The 26,637-nt window shown below is 37.7% G+C and overlaps 1 protein-coding gene across 7 annotated transcripts in view; it reads right to left on the bottom strand.

Moving 5' to 3' along the window:
- Tdrd3 (tudor domain containing 3) overlaps positions 1-26,637 on the bottom strand; it is a 162,852-nt gene that overhangs the window by 32,937 nt on the left and 103,278 nt on the right. For 5 of the 7 annotated variants that reach the window (XR_005493732.2, XM_039093362.2, XM_039093361.2 and 2 more), the window contains one exon: positions 26,263-26,388. Coding sequence is in view for 5 of the 7 variants with exons in the window: in XM_039093362.2 (XP_038949290.1) it covers positions 26,263-26,388 (126 nt within the window). In the remaining 2 variants the exon portion in view is untranslated. Of the gene's footprint in view, positions 1-15,382; positions 15,470-26,262; positions 26,389-26,637 lie in introns of those variants that run through there. The other 2 variants (XM_063274315.1, XR_005493733.2) reach the window with 2 other exon arrangements.

Genomic DNA, 26,637 nt, shown 5'->3' with positions numbered 1-26,637 from the left:
GCACAGAGAAAGTCAAATATAATTTTCTTGATTATTTCTTCTGAATATATTTCAGGTGTTTATTACAGAAAGGAGTCTTGGTAAGATACCAAAAAGGGTTGTTGAAGAGCCAGAGGCCATTCACCAACTATCCATCCTCATTTGATGAAATCTTCCACATTAAGAATCTTACATCTACAGATAGAGAAAATAATAAATTGGAATGGAGGTGGGGTTATGCAATTTAAATATACAAAAAGCTTCATGCAAGAGAAAGCAGAGTAAAGCATTTATTCACTCCCGTCCTTACTGTGAGAGGGTGGATCCACTAGCTTAAGGGAGAACACAGGGAAATTAGGAGACTCTGATTAAAGAGCGAGCAGAGAAAGTACAGTTCATTATAACAGTGGAAAAGGACTTAAAGGCAACAAAATATCGTCAAAAAGCACACTGGTTTCTTACTGAGTACTGCTGCCCTGGTTTTTGTTCCTCTGTGTGTGTGCTTTCTAAAACATAATTTGGCTATGAATTAGGTACCCTATCAGAAATGGGGAAGAAACTGGCTCTCAATTTTATTTATGCATCTATTTTTACTTTTTAGAATTTAAATTCCAACTAAATTATCAGAGTACAATAATTTGCATGATTTGGAAATTTATTCTTTCTCCCTCCTCCTCATGTTATGGAAATCTTTTTATCTCACAGCTTTCCTTTGACTCTAATAATAACGTAGGAAATTATCAGAAAGTCTGAGTGACATTTCAAGTTTCATGTATCCTACCACTGCCCTGGAACCTGCCAGAAACAGGGAGATGATAAGACATCCTGCCTGAAGAAGTCCTGTCACGGAAGAGTGAGTTAGTGATGAGTAGGAAAATGCACGAACACTCGCCTCATTGTTAAGCATCCTCCATGGTATTCAAAAGAAAGCACCATATTTCATTACTCTTAGGAAGGACACTGAAGTCCAAGAGCTGTATAAGACAACTAAAACAGATTTAGTTTGAATTCAAACTTTGCTCTTTAAATGTGTCTCCATCTGTATGTAGAAGAAATGAGCTGTAGCCAAAAGAATTAATGATCATTTTCAAGGACCTGTCATGCCACAAAGAATAGTGAAATCTAACAATTCATCTGATATTAATTCAGCAGCCACTTTTTAGAGAAAAGTGTCAGATACGTTCTCCTTTCCCCAAACCCCTTTCAAAGGTCAAGCTCAAACAGTTTGGATCTGGAACTCAGCACAGCAATTAAAGTGCAGGAAGAAAAGTTAAAAGGTTCTTGGGAAAGGAGAGAGCTATCGCTTTATTATTCCGGTCACTATTCTGAATGATGATTATCAAATATTACTGCAAATTTGAAAAGGAGATATACTTAATTTTATGACAAATGACAACACTTAAAGCTTTGCATATTAAGTGAAAAGGATGAAGATATATCTGGTACTTTAGGAGAGGAAGTAATTATTGCAGGAATCAGAATAGAATGTTAATTTTCTCTACACTGCAGAGCTGGCTGAGAACATCTGAAAGTCCTTGCTTTACAATGAACCACATTGTTAGAAGTTAAGACACTGCATGTGCTGATCAAGTGCCTAATAAAAATGATATTGCTATTGAAAAGCTGTCTCTTCTGGCCTTAAAAGATTCAGACTGTACTCACTAGAGCCAATTAGTGTTATAGAGATGACCAACCATGAAATTTCTTTCACATAATTTGATGTCTTCACAAGCTTTTTATACAAAATAGCAGTCAAAAACTGAGATTCCCAAAGCTTACTATTCAATTACTGTCAAAGGCAGTCTTTGCTTTCATTAATTTTAAATTTCTCCTGCAATGCAGCTGAGGGCAAGCATTGTTTACATGCAATACCCACTACAGTCAGCAGGAGGAACGCTTGAGTGTTGAGCACATCCCAGTCTCACCTCAGACTGCATAGTTCTATTTACGGATGAGACATCTGACCTGTGTCTAATGAAATCTGTCCATTGTCTTGGCCTATTTCTTCCTTTAAGCTTCAAAACTCTACTAGAGATTGAAAATTCCAAAAATTATTTCATATTTCATGAGCATTTTAAAAACGACAAAACCTGCCACTGAATTAGAGTCAGTACCATCCCAGAAGGCCATCTAGTGCATCCCTTTAGATGGACATATCTGTCAACCGAAAGAGATAAAGTATCTCTCCCAAGGCACAGAGCTCAATATAAGAAGTCCTGGTGGGAATTATTTTGTTTCTGACTCTCAACGAGATTCTTTTTGTGCCGTGGAATAACTTCATGTGATAAAACATCCAAGTCATCTCTTTTCAGACTTCATATTAGTTATTAGGACTCCAACTTTTGCTCACTTCACCCATTTTATCAAATAAAGCCAGGTTTCAAAGAACAAAAATTCAAAATGAGCTTATATTCACTAGCCCACTGAAACCTTTCATGAGCAGACACACACACAAACACACAGGCACACAGACATACACAGACACACAGACACATGCACACACGTGCGCGCGAACACACACACACACACACACACACACACTCCTGCAAGAACCAGTCTGGCAAGCACATTTCAAACATATTTCAAAGCAAAGCAAAATAACCAACAGAGATGATATTAATAATTTCAACAATAAAAAATTGAAAATTTACAAGTACTTGTCTTCTGCATATTGCCTTTGACCTCTGTGTTTAAAGAGCACACATCCAACTACGCATGTTCCACCTGACAGTGAACTGTTCTATGAAGCTTCATCATCACCTGGTCACTGAAACCTACAAGTAGAGCTTTTAAACATGCTTACATCACATGGTCTCTGTACTCGAGGAGCTGACGGATGCGGAGGCTTACTAGGAGCTGCTTGGTCTTTTTGTACAGCAAAGGACATCAGCATTTGAGTGAACAGACAGTCCGGAGAATGAGAATAGGTTTTCAAAATTAACTCTCAGGACAAAACAATTTTAAAATGAGGCATGCATGGACCTAAAGAGAGTTCTCAAGAGATAAAACACAAACAGCTAAGAAACATCTTTAAAATGACCAACATCCTCAACCATCAGGGCCTTACATATTAAAATTACTTTTATCCCAGTCAGAATGACTAAGACCCAAAGAAACAAACAATGACAAATGCTGGCATGGACCTGGACATAGGGGCGCACACTCGCGCACTGCTGGTGGAAGTGCACTCACAACCTGGGGCAGCCCCCAGCGAAATCAGCGCAGACCATCTCCAACAAGAGCTGGAGACTCATTCACAACCCAGATGCACTGCCTTGGCAAAAAGATGAGACTATCCCTTACTCTAGAGGTACCTGCTCAGCCATGGTCATTGCTGCTCTATTCACAACAGCTAGGACACAATCTAATGTCCACCAACTGGGGGATGGATAATGAAAATATCACATATCCAGAGTAGAATAGTACCCAGCTAGTAAGAAAAATGAAATTATGAAATCCAAAAGTAAATGGATAGAACTTAAAACAACCACCTCTGGGAGATAATTCAGACCCAGAAAGACAAACATTTCATGTTTTCTCCACTTACAGATGCTGGCTTTGGATGTTTACATACGCATTTCATTAGGAACCCCACAGAGGTCAAAGAAAGAAATAAGGGTCCATGGGCAGGGCAGAAAAAAATAGTAGTAAAGGACTAAAAGGACATTGTGGAACAGAAAGGGCAAATCATGGTGGAGGAGGATTAGAAGAGGGAAACTGGGAGGGATAAAGAAAACAATGACTTTTTAAGAAGCCATAATATGGAAACCTAATACTATAGAAGCTCCTAGAAAGTATCTATCTACAAACATTTTTTAAAAATTGAAATGAAATTGTCCTGTAATAGGGGAATAGTGGCCCCAAAAGATACCAGTTAGCAAACGAAATACTCAACGGCAAGAACAAGTTACTTCTCAGGAGTCCTTGGCCAGGGAGGTCCCAAAGGCCACCAAACACTATAGGCTGCTGCAAGTGCTCTTGGTTACAACCCAGAGCTTGACAGTAAGACTGGATTGCTGAATTCACAACATACTTGAATCACACAACATGGAGAAACCAAGCTAGTAATGACTGGAAGATTTGCCATGGATTTTATAAAATACATATGAAGTTCGATATACTTAAAGATCTTTGAAACTTAGGCTATTTTACATAATGCTAATGAATTACATATCTTGCAGTGATTCATAAACAAAAAGTTTACTTTATACATCACTAGGCTATACCTTGTGTGGTCAGGTTATATTTAGAGGAATACAAGCAAACTTGGTATGAAAGCTAAGCAAACAATCACTATACACACAAACGTCCCTTCACAAACCATTGTGCATAGACTCAAAGTTACAACTAGAAATTCTGTAAGTGATCTGTTCATAAGTTAAGTCACATTAATATTTTATTGTACTAGAACAGGTGAAAACTGAAATTAAGGATGACTCGGCCTTTATTTCCTGGAGGTTTGTGCATAGCCAGCTCTATGCTCTGAACAGTTACATGTTATCAACACTAAACTTTACCATTTGCCTTCTTTGGGACATGTTCTATGTTAGCATTTATAGTTCTAACACAAAACAGCAAGGCCCATGATATCCCAGAACCACAAACTATTGGGCAAAGTTGTAAAAAAAATAACAAACTAAGGCATTATTATTTTCTTAAGTAATTAATTCCACAACTTGAACTAAGGCCCAGGCCCCTTTCACACTCCTGGTTTCCCCTCTGCTATGCTTCCAAACGGTGACACAGACATCACACACTTCAGTACTCTAAAGGGCACTGGAGAAGATATGGGAAGATTTTCTCATTTCTATATTGTCATTAATTCAGAGGATAAAAGCGGTGCTCCTTTTTTTTCCCAAATGGAATCTTGTTAATACCAGTGTGAGACAGATGGGCTGAGGTTGAGAAAACTAGCTGTGCACACACCGGTCAACAGTGTCCCGGCGTTCTCTTCCTCAGTGCTACCACACTTTGGAACCTGTGAAGCACAAACAGTGCAAACTCAAGCCAGCTTCCCTTTGCCGTATGCTACAACTACAAGGTGGAGCGTGTGGCTGGAAGGAGAGGAACTGCAGCACGGTCTCCAGCTGCTCACAGGAAGAAAACCCATGGCCTATCAATCGGCTCACTGGTTACAAAGAACTCACCGAGTGTAGCTAAGTAGAAAAAAACTTAGACTCAACAATATATGAGATAGCTGTTGCAATACAAAACCAAATACAGTAAATGTTAGAATAAGAATGATTTAGTTTAGGCTTAAGAAATTTTAGAAAATAAATACCATTTAAAAATAAAACGAGGGAGGAAATTCACCTTCCATTTTTATGTACCATATCTGGTAATGTTTTATTTAAAATAAAACATTTATGGCAAAAGAGAGGGCAGGAACATTAATTGAAGAAAGAAAAAATCAGATTCAAAATCTAATTACCAGGGGCTGGGGATTTAGCTCAGTGGTAGAGCGCTTACCTAGGAAGCGCAAGGCCCTGGGTTCGGTCCCCAGCTCCGAAAAAAAGAACCAAAAAAAAAAAAAAATCTAATTACCAAACAACTGTTTCTAAATCTACAACACTATACATAACAATACTGTTCTCATTCTGATAAAATACAGAATTTCAGAAGTTCTGTGGACCATGTTACTGACTAAATGGCTTCTGACCTTTGCTTTGTAAAGACTTTATTTCCCATGGAAGGAATGGCTGAGAATACCTGCCGTCCTGGCAATGGAAGACAGAGGCAGGGCCTGTAGGCCAGTCTCAACTAGAGGGCAAGGAAGAGGCCAGCCTGAACCACAGAAGCACTTCCCAATTAACCAAAGCAAATAAGCACATGGCAGATATGAAGAACAAGTGCCAAGCAAATTTAAATGTGCTGAGATTACACTGAAATTGATTCTACAGGGCAACACAAAGTGATCTGAATGCATGCATAGCTAAAGGTTTCCGCTCCTCACTCTGCTAAATAAAGCAAAATGTAAAGACAACAACATTGTAACGTGGATTTCCAGTGACAGCTGAAGCAAACACAGCAGTATCATTATTCTGTCCTGACTAACACCAGTAAGTGTTCTCCCCATTAATGCAAAGTAAACTGCCTTGATCAGTGTAGGCATCCAGGAAAATTCAATTAACTATCAAAAGGCTGCACTGTGTCTTAAGTTGGGAAAAGGAGCTTTTTAAAAGAAAGAGTAGTAAACTTACATAGTAAAAGTCATGGGCCCTCTTCAATACAACGCTACCTCTAATACATATCTACAATTTGCAATAGGTTTGGGGCGTGTTAACTTTGGTATGTGACATGTATTTGTAAGGTTTTTATAATAAAGGCTCTAAAATTCAAGAAATAGAAAAGGGGGTTAGATGTTTATCTTACTGTAGTCTGACACTTTTAAAAAAGATTCATTTATTTATTTCATGTATATGATGAGTACACTGTCGCTGTCTTCAGACACACCAAAACATGCCCATTACAGAGGGTTGTGAGCCACCATGTGGTTGCTGGGAACTGAACTCAGGACCCATGGAAAAGCAGCCAGTGCACTTAACCGCCAAGCCATCTCTCCAGCCCAGTAGTCTGGCATTTTTAATGTTATTTAGTATTTACACTAATTATTTGAATTACTTCATCTCACCACTTTCTAGAAGAAAGTAATGCTCAGAATAATTTGTTCCACAGTATTTAGTGGACACCTTTCAGCAAGACTGTTAAACTATACAATGTAAAAGCCTTCATTTTGAACAGCACGGCACTTTATTACTATTTCTCGATTTGAATAGCTTTCCTTTAGTTTGCTAGTAGTTTACATTTTCTAGGCTCACTCTTTAGACATCGACATTTTCCAGCTTTCCTAAGGAATATTTGAAAAAGGAGTTATACATTTCGAAAATATACATGGAAATAAAATATGTATGTGTATACCATGAAATGATTACAAGCCAATCATCACCCATCACCTCATAGTTACCATGCCCTGATGGTTCCTTCTGTCCTTGTGTTTCCTGTGAAACAGTGAGGAGCTATTCACCGAGCACTGCGCAAGTGCACATCACATGCACGCTAACCACCACCACCAAGCCACACAGCCACAGGGCCCTGCCCTTCTGCACAATGACCCTTTGTTCTGTAGAACATCTCATTTAACTGAGCCTTAATCCTGGAATCACTGTCCTACTCACGGGTTCTTTTAATTAAATTTGACTGTATTAATCCTCTGTATGGATGAAATCATACACTCCCATTTTACATAGCATGCTTTTAGAAGATTTTAAAATCATGAGTGCCTGTGTGTGGATTGTGAACATGTGAATGCAGACCTCCAGAGTCCAGAGACAGGCACTGGTCCCCTGGAGCTACCATGTGGGTGACGGATCTTAACTACTGAGACTGTAATCAACTATCATCATGTTGTTGGAAGAGCAAGAGCAGTAGGAGCTCTTACTGTCCAAACATTTCCCTAGTTCTGAGCATAATATCGTGAGTCCCGTGTTGTGTGGTTATATGCACAGCCTTAGCACAATCATCATTTAACCAATGGCCACTATCTTTGATGAAATGCTACAGTTAAATCCAAAGGATTATCCCTTAGAAAAAGAAAACCCATCTCTCTTGAAACCAACAGTCTTAATAGGTTACAGACTTGCCAGGAGTCCAAACAGGAAGTGTGTATCTACTCTAAAGACATCAGTGTGCTGAACGCCTTCTGAGAGATTCAGGAGTCTCAAGAACACTATCTTTAACCAGGTCTAAAACTTGGCATAGAGTCAATCATGTCCAAGACACACTACTTCAATATTCCCATCGCGTTTTCAGGTAGGAAATTGTAATGATGTGAGTATATGAGAATTAGATGAGAAAATAAAGATGCCAACAAGTAGGCAATGCATTCGACATTAATCCAAACTGCGTAACTGTTAATAAAATACACGCTTCCTTCAACTGAACTACGTAGATTGAGATACTCTGCTGAGAAGGAACTAGAATGTGCATTACACTCGCTCTACAGCACAGTAAACACGTAAGTTATATACTGTATAGTGAGCACTAATTACAATAATAAACTCCTACTGCACTCTCATAATCTATATTTTTTACAATTTACAAGAATAGGCTAATATAATAGAATTTAAGATAATAAAACTAACTCTGTGGAAGCAGTAACTGCTCGACCTGCTGCTTTCACTGCTTTAACACCAAACTGGTTTTTATTGTAAAAATTCCTTTAAGGGACCAACTGAAACAGATATATATGGTATGCTACAGGGACCTGAATACAGATTTCAAAAACTGAATTAGAGAAACAACAAGAACAACATTTTATGTACAGCTGATAAATTAAAGACATCTCTGCATTTTAAAGTGTCCTGTAGACTGAGGGAAGAAAGGGATAGTTGATGGGAAATGTCTCATAAAATTATCAATATCATAATAATTGATACTGAGATAATGTCCTGCTGTTTTCTCTTTACTAAGAACTAAGGAACTTAGTAAAATAAAAATTAATCTTAAAGCATGTACAACCTCAAGTATCCTGCCAAATTTATAATCAAACATATGCAACAAAACATGTGCATGACAAACCATGGCCATTTCTCCTGAGTGAAGAAAAACACATTTAAACCACTCCTGCGGGCTAGCTCAGCGGCTAAGGCTGCAGTCCAAGGAGTGTGGGGTGGTTAGAGGCACAGCTTTTCCCAAGCACAGGAACGGAGGTGGGGCTTCCTTGAGATCAGGGCCTAGGCACTGGAGATTCTGCCTTTCCTACATAGGCAGCACTTTTACAAACGCTGACTGGGTTTTCCAGCCGGACTGCTTCCTCCTCCATGTATCAGGCAATACCATGGTAAGATGAATGATTTTACCTTTCCTCGTTCTTTCAGTAAGAGTCACTTGTCAAATGTCATTATTTCCAGAATCTCCATCACTGTGAATATTTTTAGTACCGATTCTACATAACCTGCTACTTGGGCTATCATTTCAAATATGACTTGTCTAGAGTATACTATTAAATATCTCTCATGAAGAAAGTACTCTCCTCTCCTTGACAAATATACGAAGCAGTTTCTTTAAAGCTTTTATCAGTTGCTCAACTAGTTTATTCATATTGTGCTTGACACTGAGTGAAATCCTTACAACAGACTCCCAAGGCTAGTTCATAATTCATTACATCTTCATGGGGAGATTCTTTTCCAAACCTAAGCACAGAGCTCTACACTAATATAGCTGAAGTTTATGCAGTGGGCGTAACCTGATCTGGACCCAATATTCTTACTAGTATATTGTGAATAACTGTGCACAACAGACCATACAGCTTTTGAGTGATTTGTCAGCCTTCATTTTTGCAGAATGGGTAGAAGGTAGAGCATTACTATCCAAAAGGGAAACGTCTAGGCAGGCAGTTACAGTACAACTGAACCTTGATGTAGCTGGACTAACTCATAGTACATTCAGAAATTGAAAATACAACACAGCACAAGATTAAAGTCTTCCGGCAGTGGGCTGTATGAGAAAGGAAGAAGTTGGCTGACTTTCTAACTCCTGCCCACCCTTGAGTAACATGAGCTGATACTTCTAGACTTAAATAACATAGAGAGTTACTCGTGTGTTTGGAGAAATAAGGGAACTCAGGTGACTGACTCTGTCATAACTAACACTGGTTGAAAGACATTTTGTCAGACAAACGTATGAAAATATAAGCTTACCACAATGATGTACATTAGTTAACCTGGCATACACCTGGAGAGTGAGTAACCTTTACTCCCATCCGGAGAGGATTGTACTCTTGTTTCAGAAACTGTCAAATCTAAATCAGTCCTTCATCTTAACAGTGCAAAGATTTTAGGTAGGTAAGTTAATGGCTCAGACTTTGTGATTTTTCTTGTGTGAAGTGGAGATACTGATATTTACTTCATAGGGATCCCAGTGTGGGTGTTTTGTCTGTCTGTATATATGTACAACATACATGTGCAGTGTCCATGGAGGACAGGCAGCATGGGATCCCCTGGAACCAAAGCTACAGATGGTTGTGAGCCATGTAAGAGTCCTTGGAATTGAACGTGGGTCCTCTGGAAGAACTGTTAGTATTAATCACCATTACTAGCAGACCACAACCAACATTTTTGGTTTTCACTTTCTCTACAAACGAAAGTCTTTTTCCTCTGTATAATATGAAATCCTTCACATGAACATAAGTTGGGTGTATTAAAAAGTAAATAAGTAGTAAAAAGGCAGAAGAAGTAATACATGTTTGTAATCCTATCATTAAATAGTCAGGAGGATCAAAAATTCAAGGTCATCCACAGGTACAAAGCAAGTTTGAGACCACTGTGGGCTCTGTGAGACTCTATCTCAAAATAAGTAAGTAAATAAATAAATAAATAAAAACTATTAAAAACATAGTAAGTAGGTCTAATAGGATTCGAGGGAATGGCCAGCTATTGGTAATAGTGTTTAAATCACAAGGCAATTTACAAATGATAACAGTGAGACTCAACAACAAATCAGAGATTTCCTATACAAACCACTTCCCTAGTGTAAAATCCATGATTCAGATATCACACTCAGCACAGGGTTCAATACTAAGGTATGGACAACAATCCAGCCAATGTCAAAAAGCAGGTCCATGTACTGTGTGACTGGCTGAAAGCACCGTGTCTGCGCCCAAGCAGAAGCCATCCACTTATGAACGCTATGACACGCCACAGGGTTTCAGAGGTGTAGAGGTAAAAAAACTTTAGAACTGTAGAACAAGTCCTACAAAGAACTGTGTGCTACAAGGAAAACTAATTTACTTAAAAAGATTTGTGAAATTTATATTAGACCCACATTTCAAGAGTCCATGAAGACCTCCATTTTATTAGTAACATTAAAATGGAAACGTTTAATAGCAAGGAAAAAACGGTGTGAAAAAGTGTTTGGTTTCCTTCCAAGAGAAGTAACGTGGGACAGGTGTGCAGCTCCTAGCTCTGGTCCAAGCTGTTTCTGCAGTTCGGAAAACTCCATCTCGCTTAGGAACTGAACAATAGCGTGGTTCTTCCTTCCCAAGCCACAGAAGCAGGCACTTTGATATGAACAGATGTTCTGTTGCTCACCATAACTATGAGTTTGTCTTTTGGTTGGAGTTTTCGGAGAAGAGCGCACGGCTGAGACTGTAAAGTACATGCCTTACCCAGGCCGTGCTGGCCTGGACTTCATGCTCTCTCTGCTCATTGGTGGCAGTGATGAACAGGCTGGATGAGCTTACATCCATCATGGTAAATCCTAATGCGGTTTATACAGTTACAGACCTCACATTTAATAAGACAACAGTATCTGTATGCTAATGTAGAACACAAATCAACCACAAGGTTCTCTAGAGTGAGCACAGTCTACTTCACTCTAAGGTACCCTAAAGTACCACCTCGCCCACAGCAGCTGTGGTACCTAATGCATTAACATTACGTAAAGACCCAATCCCTTCAAGTGAGATATTAGTTCCTAAATGTGAAATTCTAATTCTTTACAATATTAGATACAGCACAGTCTCCCTCCCTGGCCCCCTCTCTCTACAAGACAGGGTTTGTCCATCTAGTCCTGGCTGTCCTGGAACTTGCTCTGTCGACCAGACTGGCCTCATGTGGATCATGGACAATCACGTGCCTCTGTCTCCAAGTGTTGGGATCAAAGGTGTGCACCACCTCAGCCTAGCTCACTTTTTTATCGGTTTGAACCAAACTAGTCTCCTCTTTTATCACTAGTGACTTACAGAGGGGATGGACCTAACACTTGATGTCAAACTAGCTTTTACTTTGCCTTTTAACTAACAAAATTATTTTTACCAGTTGTTCACATTAATAACCAACATAATACTGAAAACAGAGTAAGAACTGTTAAGACTTACTAACAGAGTAAGTTAGTACCATGTTTGTTCATTTTGCTTCCAATCAAAAAGAAACCTCAAGGCAGTCTTCACAGAGACAAGTCACACCAGCATATCAAATACATTAATTTTATTACTAAGTTTTTCAAAATATAAAGGTTTTCTCTTCCTTGGTATCTGCTGAAATGGAGCCTAACTCCTTCAAGGACATGATTACTAGAAAAAAAAATGAAGTAGTCAAGTTCCTGAAGGCAATTATTTTCACAACACATTCTTTATATTTACAGTTCTAGATTCTAATATATTTACCTCCAGAAGTTTCGATGAACATAAATATCTCCCTACAATATATTTAATTTGCTAGTTCCTAAATTTACCCAAGAATGGGCCACCATGGCACATTTTAAGTAAGGGAGGCTTATCCCTCTTATGATTTAAAAAAAAAAACATCTTTAGTATTTATTTTAATGAGTAAACAGCAAGGTCTCTGAAGCAAGCTCTTTTGCTAAGTTCTGTGGTCTTAGTGGAAGATTATAAGCCAGTGGTTCTCGCGTGTGGGTCACAACCCCTTTGGAGATTGAAAGACCCTTGCACAGGGGTCGCATATCAGATGTCCTGCATATCAGATATCACATTTCAATTCATAACAGTAGCATTCATACAGGTATGAAATAACAATGAAATAATTTTTAGGTGGGGATCACCACAACATAAGGTACTGTATTAAAGGGTCACAACATAAGGAAGGCTGAAAACCAATGTTATTCTATTCTAGGTTGTCCTTAGAAGTTATGCCAATATTTTGGCATGGTAGCAATTAGAGATCAATTGTCCATGACAGGATCTACTCTCCTGTGACACACAGAACTATAAGGTAATCTACAAATTAACTTTAATTCTCTGATCATTAAAACAACAATCTGTTCTAAATAGGATTTCCTAGTTTCCTATTTGCATTCTACTTTTAAATTCTATAGCTGTAGATGGGTAATATATTATTACAATACAAAAATTATGATGAACACGTATGAGTTTTCCTTCACTTTAAACTGTTCCATGTTCAGAAAATTTCTCTTAATGAAAGAGTCAATAATAAACAGATAAATCAATGGGTTAAGTTAAACTTGATGAGATTACAGATTTTCTGTTTTGCTTTTCTTAATCATTTACTGTTGCTAGTTTTAGGTCTGGTTTCCTGTCACCTAGCTTGATTTCAAAGTCTTCAGCTCAGGTCATCTGCTTGCCTCAGCTTTCTTAGTGAAGGGATTTGGCATATATCAACACAGCCAACAACACAGTAGTTTTTAAAAGTAATTTCCCACCAAACTTTCTTGCTTTTTTTTAACTGAGATAACCCCACCACGACCACCACCACAACCAAAGAAACAATAAATACAGCAAACATCAGAATTTAAATCACCTTCCCTACCAAACACATGGGAATCTAACATGTGATACTGAATGTCTGGGTATCTGGCATCAAGCTAAAAGCCATACTGTATGGAGTTAGAGTACCAGCTGCTCTTCCAGAGCTCCCAGCACCCACACGGCAGCTCAAAGCCGTCCCTTAATTCCAGTTCCAGGGGACGTGATGCCCTCTTCTGCCTCTCGGGCACATCACACTTATGATGGACAAAGATACATGGAGGCAAAGGACCCAAAATAAAATCTCAGACAGGAGGCTGGAAGGGGTTAATATTCTCATGATCATATAAATATTAATAGCAAATTCTGAAAAACCATTTCTAGAGGCATTTTCTAAAAACTGAATTTTATTGATGTCTTTGGGCAGCATGTGGTAATTACTCTAGACACTTTGAAAGGAGTTCACAATAAGAACCTCAACTTGAAACTAGATGCAAGGCATACTGTTAGCTTGTGCTTAATAAACACAGAAAGGCTGTCTCCTTTGTACATCACGTGTTTTTCATGCAGGTATGAAAAAACTAGAAACAGAGAATGAACTATCACAGAACGAATCTCGATCAGTTTACTTGCTTTTGACTTTTCTAATTGAAGACATAATGGAAAGTTATAGGAAATTTATAAGACAGAGTGTGTGTGTGTGTGTGTGTGTGTGTGTGTGTGTGTGTGTGTGCACCCCACAATTATGTCTAACTTTATTTATTACTTTAAAACAACTATGTTGATATATTTTCATTCAGGTCTAGAAATTCTTTTTATTCACTAACACATATATTTGTCATATTTCTGTCAGGTAATATTTCAACATTTTTGTTGTCAGACACTTATATGGCTTTAAGGATGGTATTGTAATCCATTATTGATTCCTTGGAGACTATTGAATGACTGGCTGTAAATTTGAGTACTCTGAAATCTTGGAGGTAGGGCTGGAGTGTCAAAAAGGTCTTGTCAATTTTCCCTGCCTTCAGCACTGTACTAGGGTCCAGATTTCCCTACGTCCTTGACAGCATGAACGTATCATTAAACTTTTCCACTGACTGATAAGTCTACACTGTACTGTGTATTGTGTCAACCTGCATTTGTCACCATGGTTTAATTATAAAAGATGGCACTGCTACTTCAGCAAGAAACCATATGAAGTATAAGTCAATGGTTCAAGGCCAAAAAAAAAAAAAAGCAAAATACTTAAAAAAAAAATCTAGTAATGGTATGAGTGTTACTACGCTGCATGGCAACCAGGCATTAATGGCAAGCAATCCTCAGTAAATGGCTACTGTTATTTCCAGTGCCAGACCAAGCACTCTTGGACTGTGGGAGAAGTTACACCACACTTTCTTCTTTAAGCCCTATAAGCATCATTTGGTCTGAAATGTGATCCAGAAAGCATATCATAGTCCTCAGTTCCATGCATCCTTCAGGACTAGACACTCAGAAAGGCAAGCATTATGAACTAAGGTGGGCCAGCAATTTCCTAACAGAAGAAGCTATACCATGTACTCCTAAAAGAGCTGACCAAAAGAAAGAGCTATCAAATTTCTCTCTTCTCTATGATTCTCCTCAGGTCAAGGATCTAGGTTTTCAGTGAGACTTCTGAGGAACTGATTTACACATAGAAAGTGACAGTGAAGAACATTTACACTGTTTTCCCAGTCAAACCTGCTTAACAAAGGAGGTGGGAACAAGACTAAAAGGCCTTCCTTCTACCTAAGTCCTTCTCTTCAACACTTCCTGATTCTTCATGCATCAGACTTACTCTTGGATGCTCATGAACATGCAATTCTGAGATTAAAGAGAGGTGACAGGAGGGTAAGAAGGGATAGGAATATCCCGCAGTCCAGCGTGAGGATTAGTCCATGTAGTTTTCCACTGTGAGAAGCATGCAGAGGGCAGGGCCAATGGTCCCTATGCAGAGAGGGCAAGGGAGAAGCAAAAGGAGTGCAGTCATCTGGACTGCTTCAAGAAGGCACACGTCAGAACACTTGAGAGGAACAGGGAGGAGGCCAAGCCCATGGTGATAAAAATTGTCTCTACAGATGTTGGGAGGCTACAAATCACATTTGTGTAGACCATATTATTTAATCCTCACAACATCCTGTAGCGAAATTGAGATGTCAGATAACTTACCCAAGGTCACATAGGCAGTAAGTGGCAGAACCGGGACTGGAACCCAGGTCTTCTGATTCCTCCTGTGCACTCACAGCTCCCCTGGAGCTGAAGCAGGGGCAAAAAGGGAGGTGGAAGTAATTTGCCCACAACCAGCCCTGCCCTGGCCCTTCTTTCAGAGGCTGAGCAGAGCAGACATTTACTCTCTTTCTGGGAGCCTTTACACAAAATCCTTTCAGGACAGAGCACAGAGACTCTCAGTGTTTGCCAACCTTGGACTCAAGAATGGCAATAAATGTTAATGTCCAAAGTTATATCTTGCTCCACTTTACCATTTAGGTAAAATTCATTGAAATCTCAAAGCATTGTAATTTCTCACTTCAGAAAATAAAACTTTAGTTTTTACAATTAAGTTTTTTAAAAGCGGTTTGCTCAGTTTGTAGAACAGCTTCAGTTACACCTTTGAAATTACACTGTAAGAATGATTCTGAAAACCGATGATGAGCCAAGACACCAACCTACCAGCAGTGTCCCACGGTGAGAAACCACTTTTCACCCACATAGTCATCTTAACTCAGTGGTTAATGCCATATTTAAAAATTATAATCATTAGAATGAAAGTTCATGTATTGTTTTTTCATAGTTCACATTTTCAACAGAAGCATGTATGTATATATTATTATTTAGATATAACCTATATTCTTTGCTATATTATGTCAAATACTTTTAGTGCTGTGTTTTAGAATTACATTTCTATAACAAAATTTAGACCTTCTAACATCTAGCTTGGAGAATATAACTTCTCCGAAGGAAATACATCTTAATTTTTTATTTACATTTCTAACAAAATATAAACAAATTCAGTGAGAAATTTTATTTCCTTTTCTAATATCCTAAGAATATAAGGATACAATTCAAATTGCCTGTGCCTGGGGCCACCTTTTCATCATTTCTGGACCTTCTGCAGTTAAGTCTTCACACATTTCAGACCCTGAGCATCTTTGTGAGAACAGGTAGGGTCATGTGCAAAGTATGTGTTTAATATGGATCCAGCAGGAAAGATGGGAAGTCTTCGCTCCCATCGCTGTTTTCTAAGCCTCCAACGCTACTTTAATCAGAAAGTAGTTGAACCACAGTACTGTCTGAGCTAGAAAGCATCCACCCTAATAGTCAATCACTTGACATCTTCCAAATGAGCAGGCTAACAAAGGGGACAAAACAACAGGGGAAAGACTTGGATAGGAACAAGAGAGGCAGAGAAGGAGGACAAAAATGAGGGGGAATTACCTAAAAGATATAAAAAGTTTACAGTACCCTGTTAAAGATTTGTTTCATACTTTAAAATACTGAAATCTTTACGCCATCTTATCAGAAAAAGTATGTTTCTGTGCTTTATTTACATATCATTGCAAATTTTTTAACCTAAGTCTTGTAAGGTAAGTGCTTATTATGTAGTCCTAAGTCATTCATTAAGTGATACTAAAAATAATTATCAACACTTAAAAGATTATATGATCACAATTTTTATAGAGTTTGAACCATACAGAGATAAATTAAGCTAATGTCTAATGTCATGCTTTGCATAGTAAGCTCTTTGTAAATCATGACTCAAAGGAGTGACCCTAATATCCTAATTTTACCATCTAAGAAAATAAAGTATATTTATTCATAATTTTTAAATTACCAGGAAATTATTATCTAAAAAAAAAAAAAGTCAGTCTCAGAAAATCAATGCTGGGCTTCCAAGGTTACTTTCTTCACACTGTCCCTTCCCATGGCATGTGCTTCAACAGCTGTGACCCAGAGCCACACCAGCCATGTTCCCGGACCGTGCCATTTCAGTCTGATGGTTGTCTTACCAGTATTTACCACATAACTACCAGAGAGAAGACAGAACTCACGTCACATAAGCAAGCAGCCTATTTTCCAAAAAGATTACAAGAAAATAACACAGTCCTTGGGAAAAACTCTCATATGGAGCTGTGATGTTGGTGTCTAGAAAGGAGTTTTTGATACTGCAGCTATAATAATTACTCAATACTTACTGACTTTCACTGTTGAGCTCAACTCAGTGAAATCTATATGAATTTAAAAGTCTGATGCTGTCAACCTCAGGAGAGATAGCACTTGCAGGACAGGACCACTGATTATTATGATATGATTATTATATTATTTTATTATATGTAATATAATATGATTATTATAATGATTCCTATTATTTCTACCAGCTCTACCAACAGTCAATTCTGACTCCCTTTTTAAGTACCTGGAAAGAGGGTATTTTTTAAAGTAAGAATACTCTTCCAACTCCAACAGATCTTAGAAATAAGCTCTGAAATTAGACTCTGGATCATGCATTCATCTGATTTAAGGAATGGTGCTAGGGATACAAGGAGAAGAAATCCTGAGAAGAAGACAAGAGTCTCTTTCCTCAGAGGCTTACAGTATCGGCTTCTAATGAGTCAACATTACAGTATGTGAAGACTGGGAGACTGTATTAAGCTACTAGTAAGGGAACCATGTAGTGCCGAGAGCAGAGGCGCTGTCATCCTGTCATCCACCCCTCCACTTAGAAATGCCCAGCTGAATTAACTGATTTAGATACTTTTTTATTCAGTAACCACTGGCAGCTTAACGAAAAAATAGGAGCTAGATTGTTGGAGAAAAATAAATATGAAAATACCTCATTGTAGGAATAGAGAAATATTATGAACTATTAGGTCGAGTCGTCAGAAAAGGACTTATTAGAAATGTTACAATAGAAATCCCAAGGAGCAATTTTTTAAAATTAATATATAAAAACTTGCAAAATTAGATAAAAAATCATTCTCTTTATGCAATAAAATCCAATTACTAAAAACATAAGGACAGAAAATGTCATAGTTTTAGAAAACATATTTTGCTGTTTACAGAAAGTAGAAATCTTGGGATGTTGGAGAAAACTGGTTTTATATATTTAGGTGCCATCTTATAGATGGAAATATTAAAGTAAGGGAGGGAAACACTTATACTGTACAGGCTCAAGAAAGGGAACTAAAGATTCCGTGAGCAAGTAAGTCTGTGAAGCTCTGTATATTAACTCTTTTTCTTGGTCCACCTACAGTTCTTATTAATTTGACATCAAATCAAAGAAGCTCTGTAATGAAAAATTAGACTTAATTATGTTAGCTGACATTTTCCAAATCTGTTTCCATGCTGACATGTTCCCAGAGCATAGTTGAGAAAAGCAGATCATTCAGGCATGAGGGAGCCCACGCACAATGACTTGCTGCCTTAGGCTGCTGCTCTAAGCTGCGGGACTAGAACCTCTGCCTCCATTGCGAAGGCAACTGAACCATTCACTCACTGCTCCAGCAGCTCCTTCCCTTCCAAGTGGCACTCTAAACCGATGACAGGGAGTCACGTCACGCCAAGCCAGAGGATAAGGAAACACTTGCCAGTAGTTACCAAGTTTAACAGAGGGAGAAACTGCAACACCAAAGTGTTTCTCACAAGAAAATGGGACAAGTCTGCTTCTTCACTAGAGATATGATGCTAAAACCTGCTGTATATGATTCTATAAAAAGTAGCATTGGTCCAGTAAAGTATGGAAAATTAAATCACAAGGAATCAGCCTATCAGATGATTTGAAAAATTAAGATAAAGACAAGATCTTTAGAAAGAAAAATGAAAACAATGGTGCTGATAATATAAATAACATTAAGAAAGGAAACACTGACAACACAAGAATTTAAAAGATGTGGATTATCCATAACTAACTCTACTATAAAATCAAATATGTACCATATGTTCACTGCTCAATACTGTCAGGGTTCATCAGTGTCACTGACTAAGGATAGGCAGAAAGCTGCACTGATAGAATTCCAACTGAAAAGAAACTGAGCTACGGTACATAATGAGGGACAACACTGTCTCCCATTACAGATGCAGGTGAAATCATCCAAAACTTAACTCAAGAAGAATCAGACAATCTAATCTAACAGAATCTTTAAAAAGAACTATCATTTAATATTGTTAGGATACATCCCCAACATAAGGCTGAAATTCAGGAACACAGAAACAAACATAACAAAAAATATCATCTATATTTATTAATTTTGCTACTTGCTTTCCCAGACAATAAGCAGATTAGCAAATATACTCTGCATAGTTTTGAAAAAAAAATGGTAGGACTCACAACAGTGAAATCACGGCTTCAAGGCAAACAGGAAGGCACTATTTACACATAGAACTCTTCACCTGTTGACTCAGGTGACAGAGGGAAAGAAAGTGCAGGTGACAACTCCAAGCCTGTCAGCTGTGGCCCTCACCCACTAGACCCATAAAACTGCTTTGAAGGAAAATGTTAAAATCATATTCAGTAAATGATAGTCATAAATTAATTCCTTAATTAACCAACATAATATATTCATAAGTCCATACTTTAGGTTGGCATCAGTAAAGGAGAGACTTAAGAGATAACAGATTAATGTAATGTCTCCTAGAATTATTCAAATATGCAAAAGGGCAATTTTATGCTAACTTGATATGTGATATTAATATTTAATTTCAGGCATAAATTACTTTATAAACTCTAATTAAGTTAGGAACAAATCTGAGGAAAATCATTAAAACAACTTTAAATTAAGGCATCAAGGGATTGCTAGTACCTGCCATGTTACTCACCTTCAGAAAAAAGAATACAATAATACAATCTATACTTTTACTAATCAATAAAAGGTATCTCAAATTAGACTAAAACTGTTTGAAAAGGTCTTTAAATATGGAGTAAAGAGATCACAACATTTTTTATCAAAATTTTGACATACATTTTCATCGATCCTGAAAATTATATATTTTCAATGAAGGCATAAAATATTTCTGTAATACACTCTAAGTGCATCAAAGCTAAATCTCAAGGTTTTCATCATCTTCTATTTACTTTATCTGCTACCACTGATTCTGAGTTTCAAGGGTTACGCGGACTGTGCATTTGTAAATATGGAGTGCACTTATGAGTGAACGAGGTCCCTCCCCCATGTTAGCAGCTTTTGTATCTCCAGTCAAGGGCTCAAGTACAGCCCACAGTGTATGGTAAGAACCGTAGGATGCTGAGCAATAGATAAAGAAGAAATAAAGAAATCACATCAAAGGTAAGAAATGTATTAAAGGAAGCTTAAACACCATTTGTAGTTCATCTGAGGAATGACGTGCTTACAGCATGCATGGGTAAGGGTTCAATCGCCAGCATAATTAAAATTAATTAAAGACACTAAAAAGAAAATACATTGATGAGGTTCTGGATCTATAATTTAAAAGGATGTTTTAGATTTAAACTAGATATACAGTTTGCTTCTGACTTTATACCACAAAAGAAAATGAACACTGTCCACACGTTTCCCAAAAGATGGTGAAAACAAACAAAACATGCTTTTAGTGTCTTCAGAGGCCAAAGCCAATCTGGCCTTAGCACTAACAGGGGCACTAATCTATCAGAACATTTATCAGCAAGAATGGCAAGTTTATGATCAAACAGGCATTTGGACTAAATATGAATTGTCAAAGCCTCACTGCTACATAATTCAACCCCCTTTTGAAGTTGATAATTTGTATAAAAATTGTCTTCATTTTAATACATCCTATGACTTTGATATCCTGTACAAGTTGCACATAGCCTAACTAATTTATAAACATAACTCATTGTCCCATCTGTCCTAACCCTATCTTCCAAGGAAGTACCTATGTTGGTAGGTACTGTATGCTTTTTAGAAAAGTATTTTTAGTGGAATAATTTATGACTTTTTATAATGTTATTTGAATTTGAAAGAGTAATTTTTAAGTGTGTTTTCCAGGATGCTATAATTGGACAGGAAAAAAAAACTTGCCCAAAGTTATTTCAAAACTAAAACCTCAGATAGAGTCTAAGTATCTAACTGCAGGTAGAAGCACAGAGTCCGCACGCAGTCCAGCATGATCTTGAAAGGGTGGACGTCCTGTCTCAGCCTTCTGAATGCTGTCATTTCTAGCACATGACAGCTAGCCAGGCTAAATTTTATTGTGTAAATAGGAAGCAGAGACAGTAATAGTATAATACACCTATACTTCTCCATACTCAAGATTGTCTAAGCCCAGGAGAGTTCAAGGCAGGCCTGGACAGCATAATAATTTGATTAAAAATCCAAAATCAAGATGTAATAATGAAATAAATGGAAAAATATGTTTTTCTTGTCCATTAGTAGTATTGTGTATGCCTGCGTGTGTGTGTGTGTGTTGGGTGGGGTGGGGTGGGGTGCGTACGCCTTGCATATCTGCACATGTATGTATGCACATGTATGTATGCACATGTGTATGCATGTATACAGGGAGCCTGAAGCTAGATGCCACAGCCTTTTACACTTTACACTTTGTTTTGGGGAAGGGTCTCTCGCTGAACCTCACTGGCCGTCCAGTGAGCCCAGGATTCTCCTGTCTTCAATTCCTAGCCCTGGGATGAAAGATGTAAAACTCTATGCCTGATTTTTACATGGGTGCTAGGGAACAAACTTCAGGCCCTCTTGCTTGTACAGCAGGCATTTTATCCACTGAGTCATCCCGTCAGCTGCGGGAAAAGAAAGGGTTGCAATACATAAGTTCCTTAATGTATTTCCTTCAACAACAATTTTATCTTTAAACTAAAGTGGAATAAAGAATCATCTACTGGTATCTTGCTTTAAGAGTTCAAGAGGTAAGAAAACACAATGAAGATAACTTCATGTAACGAAAATATGCTTCTTACTTTTGTGTATGGAATGGAGACTTTAATGGGCTTATTATATACACTCATTACAGGAATAATGCCTTTCACCTGGAGGTAAGTAAGGAGTATTTGCCCTGTAATCTAATGATCCCAGAGAAAAACACAGGACAGGACGATTCCCTACAACCCATCTGCCACTTCCAGAATTACTACCCAAGACTATGTGCATGGTAAGGTCGAAGAATTAACATTACACAATGTTTACTGTCTGCTTGGAATAACAGCAGTTATTTCCTGACAGAAAAAGTACATGATGACAACACTTTTAAGGGAAGCCTTGGATACCAGCATGCTCCAAAACACTTCTTAGAACATAACCATCCTACAGGGTCTAAGTCTTGAAGGCACTTGAAAACTCAGGAGACAGCGGTGCCCCAAGTGTAAAGGAGTCTTCAGAAACAACTCCAGGAAAACGAAGGATGAATTTGTGCAACACAGCCAACTACTCCAAAGGTTTTTCCAAACTGCCTGTAGCAACTTTGAACTGGTTTCCTCTTACTAGTTTTGAAGTTCAAAGGAGCCAATTTGGAAGAAGCCTGCAGGGAGCACCATTAGCAGATTTTCTTGCTTGCTAATGTTTTCCCATACAATAGAGAGGATTAATAAACATAATGGGTTTTTCCATGTATGTATATTTCCATAATGCATCAACCATCTATAGCTCTATAATGTTTCAATAAGACACACATGTGAATATCAGCATACAATATACGAACACAAAATAAAAAGAAACTTATTTTCTATTTATTTTATTTTAAAATGTTTTCTGTTTTGTCTGGGGACACTACAGGGTCCCAAAGGAAGAAGAATAGGGACAACTGGAGCATTTATAGAGTTAAAAGTGAACTGGAAATAGCACTTTACGAGAGAGAAATAGAACGTTCATTACAAGACAGATATTAAAATAAAACTTATTTTATCTTATTACTCTTAGATGCCTGTTTTTCTAATGGAAGGAAGGGAGGGAGGGAGGGAGGGAGGGAGGGAGGGAGGGAGGGAATGGACTTGTGTGGGAAGGGAAGTGGTGAGGATCTGAAGGGAGTTGGGGGAGGGGAAACTGCAATCAGAATATACTGCATGGAAAAAAGCTTTCCAATAAAAAAAAAAAAAAAAAGAAAAAAAATACCTTCCTACAGTAGTGAAAAGATCCAAATAAAATCTAGTTGTAATAACAACAATCGTTCAAGGTTAACACAAGATGTTTAATAAACCATTTTCAAAGAAATAAAGTATTCATTCAAAATCAGAACATATATTTTGAGTGTCTAAAATATCATCCCTGATAAGTTCTGGAAATAAAAAGGTGGGCACATCCAGATTGAAAAGGGAAATAAATATTTGGCCACCAACATAGGCAAGATAAATAACCCCTAAACCTCATGAGAAAAACATTAACACTTAGATTTAAAGCATTAATTTTTATTTTAATTTTCCATACAACCAGCTATTAACTCAGTCTTTATATCTCTTAATATTTCATGCTTTTTACTTGCCAATTTATCCTTAAATCGCTGAGAAGCAGTACAAGCAACTGGTTTTTATAAACGCTTTTTTGGTTTATATTCAAGCTATTTTTGATTGTTCTGTACTGGAAAAGCACACCTTTGCTAAATGATCACTGGTATTTTTAGAAAACTTAAGAGGCAATTTTCCAACATCTTGCACCAGTAACAAACATGAATATTAATCAAATAAACATAGTATTTCATAAAAATGCACACATATGTAGTGTAAGAAGGTCAGAGCTGAAAGTCCAATAATCCACAATTAAATGAACAACTATGCCAAGGCCTATTAGCAGTTCTCTGCAGCCCTTTAAATCTATACAGTGAGTCGGTCAACTAGGACTGCCTTCCTATTGATACAGTGGATGCTTTCCTTATAATTTTGTAGAGCTTTGATTAACTTAACCTTGAGACAGTCCCAAGGTACAGAAAGAAATGTGCTCACAGACTGCAACACAAATACTCTCAGAGCTAAGAGAATTCTACCTTGACTCTAGATCACATGTACTGACATCTGCATAGATTGTATTACTGTGTGGATTCTTATGTATGTATCTATGCACACATAGATATTGCTTAAATGGATAGAGAAGAGAAATGTTAAGCTGGTGGCATCCATATTTCAAGGAAATGTTTCTCTCAAGTAACTACTCTTGCAGAGATAGAAGAATGGCTGACCTTTCCTCAACAATGAGGCCCCCAGTCCAAACTGTGCATATAAACCAGTATACACTAATTTATGCAAACTCTGCACACAGGAGGAAAAGAATGGCAAAACCTTCAGAAGATGCAGTGATCTTCTCCTGCTTCTGAAAACAGTTTAGGTGTCGCATTCCAGATTAAAAATACATGAAAGTAAATCATAAATGAGTATTTAACAGAGTATATTGTGGCTTCAAATACAATCAGCAAACTAGTTATGACGTCTGATAAAGCCATCATGAGCTATGTTTACACAAATAAAAATCAAGGTAAGGGCCATGAAGACTGTTAGGGCAGAAAAGTGACAGTGCTGACTGTAGCACTTCAGGGCCACACACCTCTGAAGGAGAGGATCAGTGTGGAACAAAAACCGTCATCGGGTCTGACTGCCCTAGAAGAACAAAAAGACAGGAAGAAAACCGAACATTTCCTTTAGGAGAACAGAGTAAAACCAATCCCTCACTAAGACTTCTGAAACCATAAAAACTAAATTACATAAAAACTTTACTTTGAAGCCGGCATAAGAATGCACACCTGTAATGCCAGGTAGAGGCAGAAGGGTTGGTTTAAGGTCATCCTTGGCTACACGATAAGTACAGCCTGAGCTATATGATACCACCTTTTATCATGTAAGCCTCTAGATAAAGTAAGTATAATTTACATATTAAAAATATGACTTCCACTTTAACACTGAATGCTATGACTAAAAACAACTGGGAGCATGTAAAAATAGCCAGTCTTAATTCAACTTCTAGAAATACAGAGCAAATAATAAACTTTACCATTAAAATCAGGTTAGAAAATATTAGCAGAAAATGGGGAGAATGAAAATAGCCATCACCTGAGACCAAGAAGTGTAAAGCTAGGTGAAACCATGCTTTCCCAAGAGAGAAAAAATATAATTTACATAATGATGGTATTTTGGTCTTTTAGAGAAAAACTCTGAAGCTGATGGAGGTGTCCTCTTAATTACACTAAGGAACCAACAGTGACATCACACTGTAAGGTAAAATGATAAATTACCTTACGAAATGACAGCTCTTCTTGAATAAAAGAGCAACAAACATCCTTGGCTCTGAATTTGAGTGCTGCAATTGAGTTTTGTGTTCTTGCTTTATTTATACTGGAGGATGAAGACACCAATGAAGACATTTCAGAAAAACCTTAAAACATCAAATCTAAAGCAGCTCATGAAAGGACAATGCAAGGTTCCAAAGATGGGGTGAGGGCTCCTGGCAGAGGGATATCATTTTCTGTTTATTTGACCCTTTAGGGAAACTGTGAGAAATCAATGAAAATAAAAAGTGTAGGGCAGCACTTGGCCAATGGATGGTAATCCCTGCATAAAGTCAGGGAGTCCTAAATAACACACGCTCTATGAGGCCAGGGAAATCCTAACGTAATATGATCAACATATGACACAGCTCAGACAAGCTATTTCTATTGAAATAGTTACTCCAAACATAGACATATATGTGTAAAGATGTTCATGTGGTAAACACTGTGCAAAGCCATATATAATTTAAAGTGCTTTTCTCAATTGTATAGGTACCTAAAATAATAAACAAAACATGTATCCTTTAGAGATTGAAATTTGACAACTTTTGGCATAATTTAGCCACATTTAAAGTAACAATTTGAAAAAGATGCATAAAACCCAATTTTATACATACAAATATTTGTCAAACATGTAAGCAAGGGTATCTATTTCCAAAGCATGATATAACAACACATTATACACGGAAGTAACTGCAATGCATTTGTTTTAAGTTCCAATAAAGCTGCACTCTTTAGCTGGAGTAGCCACTCTCAAACAAAATCAATACTTTTCACTTGCAAATTTTGTATGACTATGTCTAATCCTTTAGAGCTATTTATTTTCTTCAAAGTAGCCTTTGTACAGAATGTGGATCACGTACCCATGCCTCTGTCTGAACAGGCTTGATGTTGCTTAGAAGCACCTCTTCGTAGTTTCCGTAGTCCGTGAACTTCACAACCGCTGTCATGCCCGAAGAATGCAGGGCTTCAACTTCTGCTCGGTAAAACTGAAGGGGCAAAAGAAGTTTGAAACAGGACATCAGTGCTGCCTACACAGCCAGTGTCTAGGTAACAAGTTCATGCTCTCCACATCCTTCTAAAAGCTGGGTTATCTAAGTATGTACCAGGAAAGAGTGGTTCTTTGGTATTATAGTAGTAACTAGTACCAACTAGTAGTAGTTAGTCCCTGATGTTTCCTTCTCATGTCTGGGTGCTAATAACTTTAGAGCAACATTATCCATTCCTTCCTCCCTTCC

The sequence above is a fragment of the Rattus norvegicus genome, chromosome 15, assembly GCF_036323735.1.
Source record: "Rattus norvegicus strain BN/NHsdMcwi chromosome 15, GRCr8, whole genome shotgun sequence".
Classification (NCBI taxonomy): domain Eukaryota; kingdom Metazoa; phylum Chordata; class Mammalia; order Rodentia; family Muridae; genus Rattus; species Rattus norvegicus.
The sequence above is the reverse complement of the archived record's forward strand: the minus strand, read 5'-3'. Positions and strand labels throughout refer to the sequence as shown.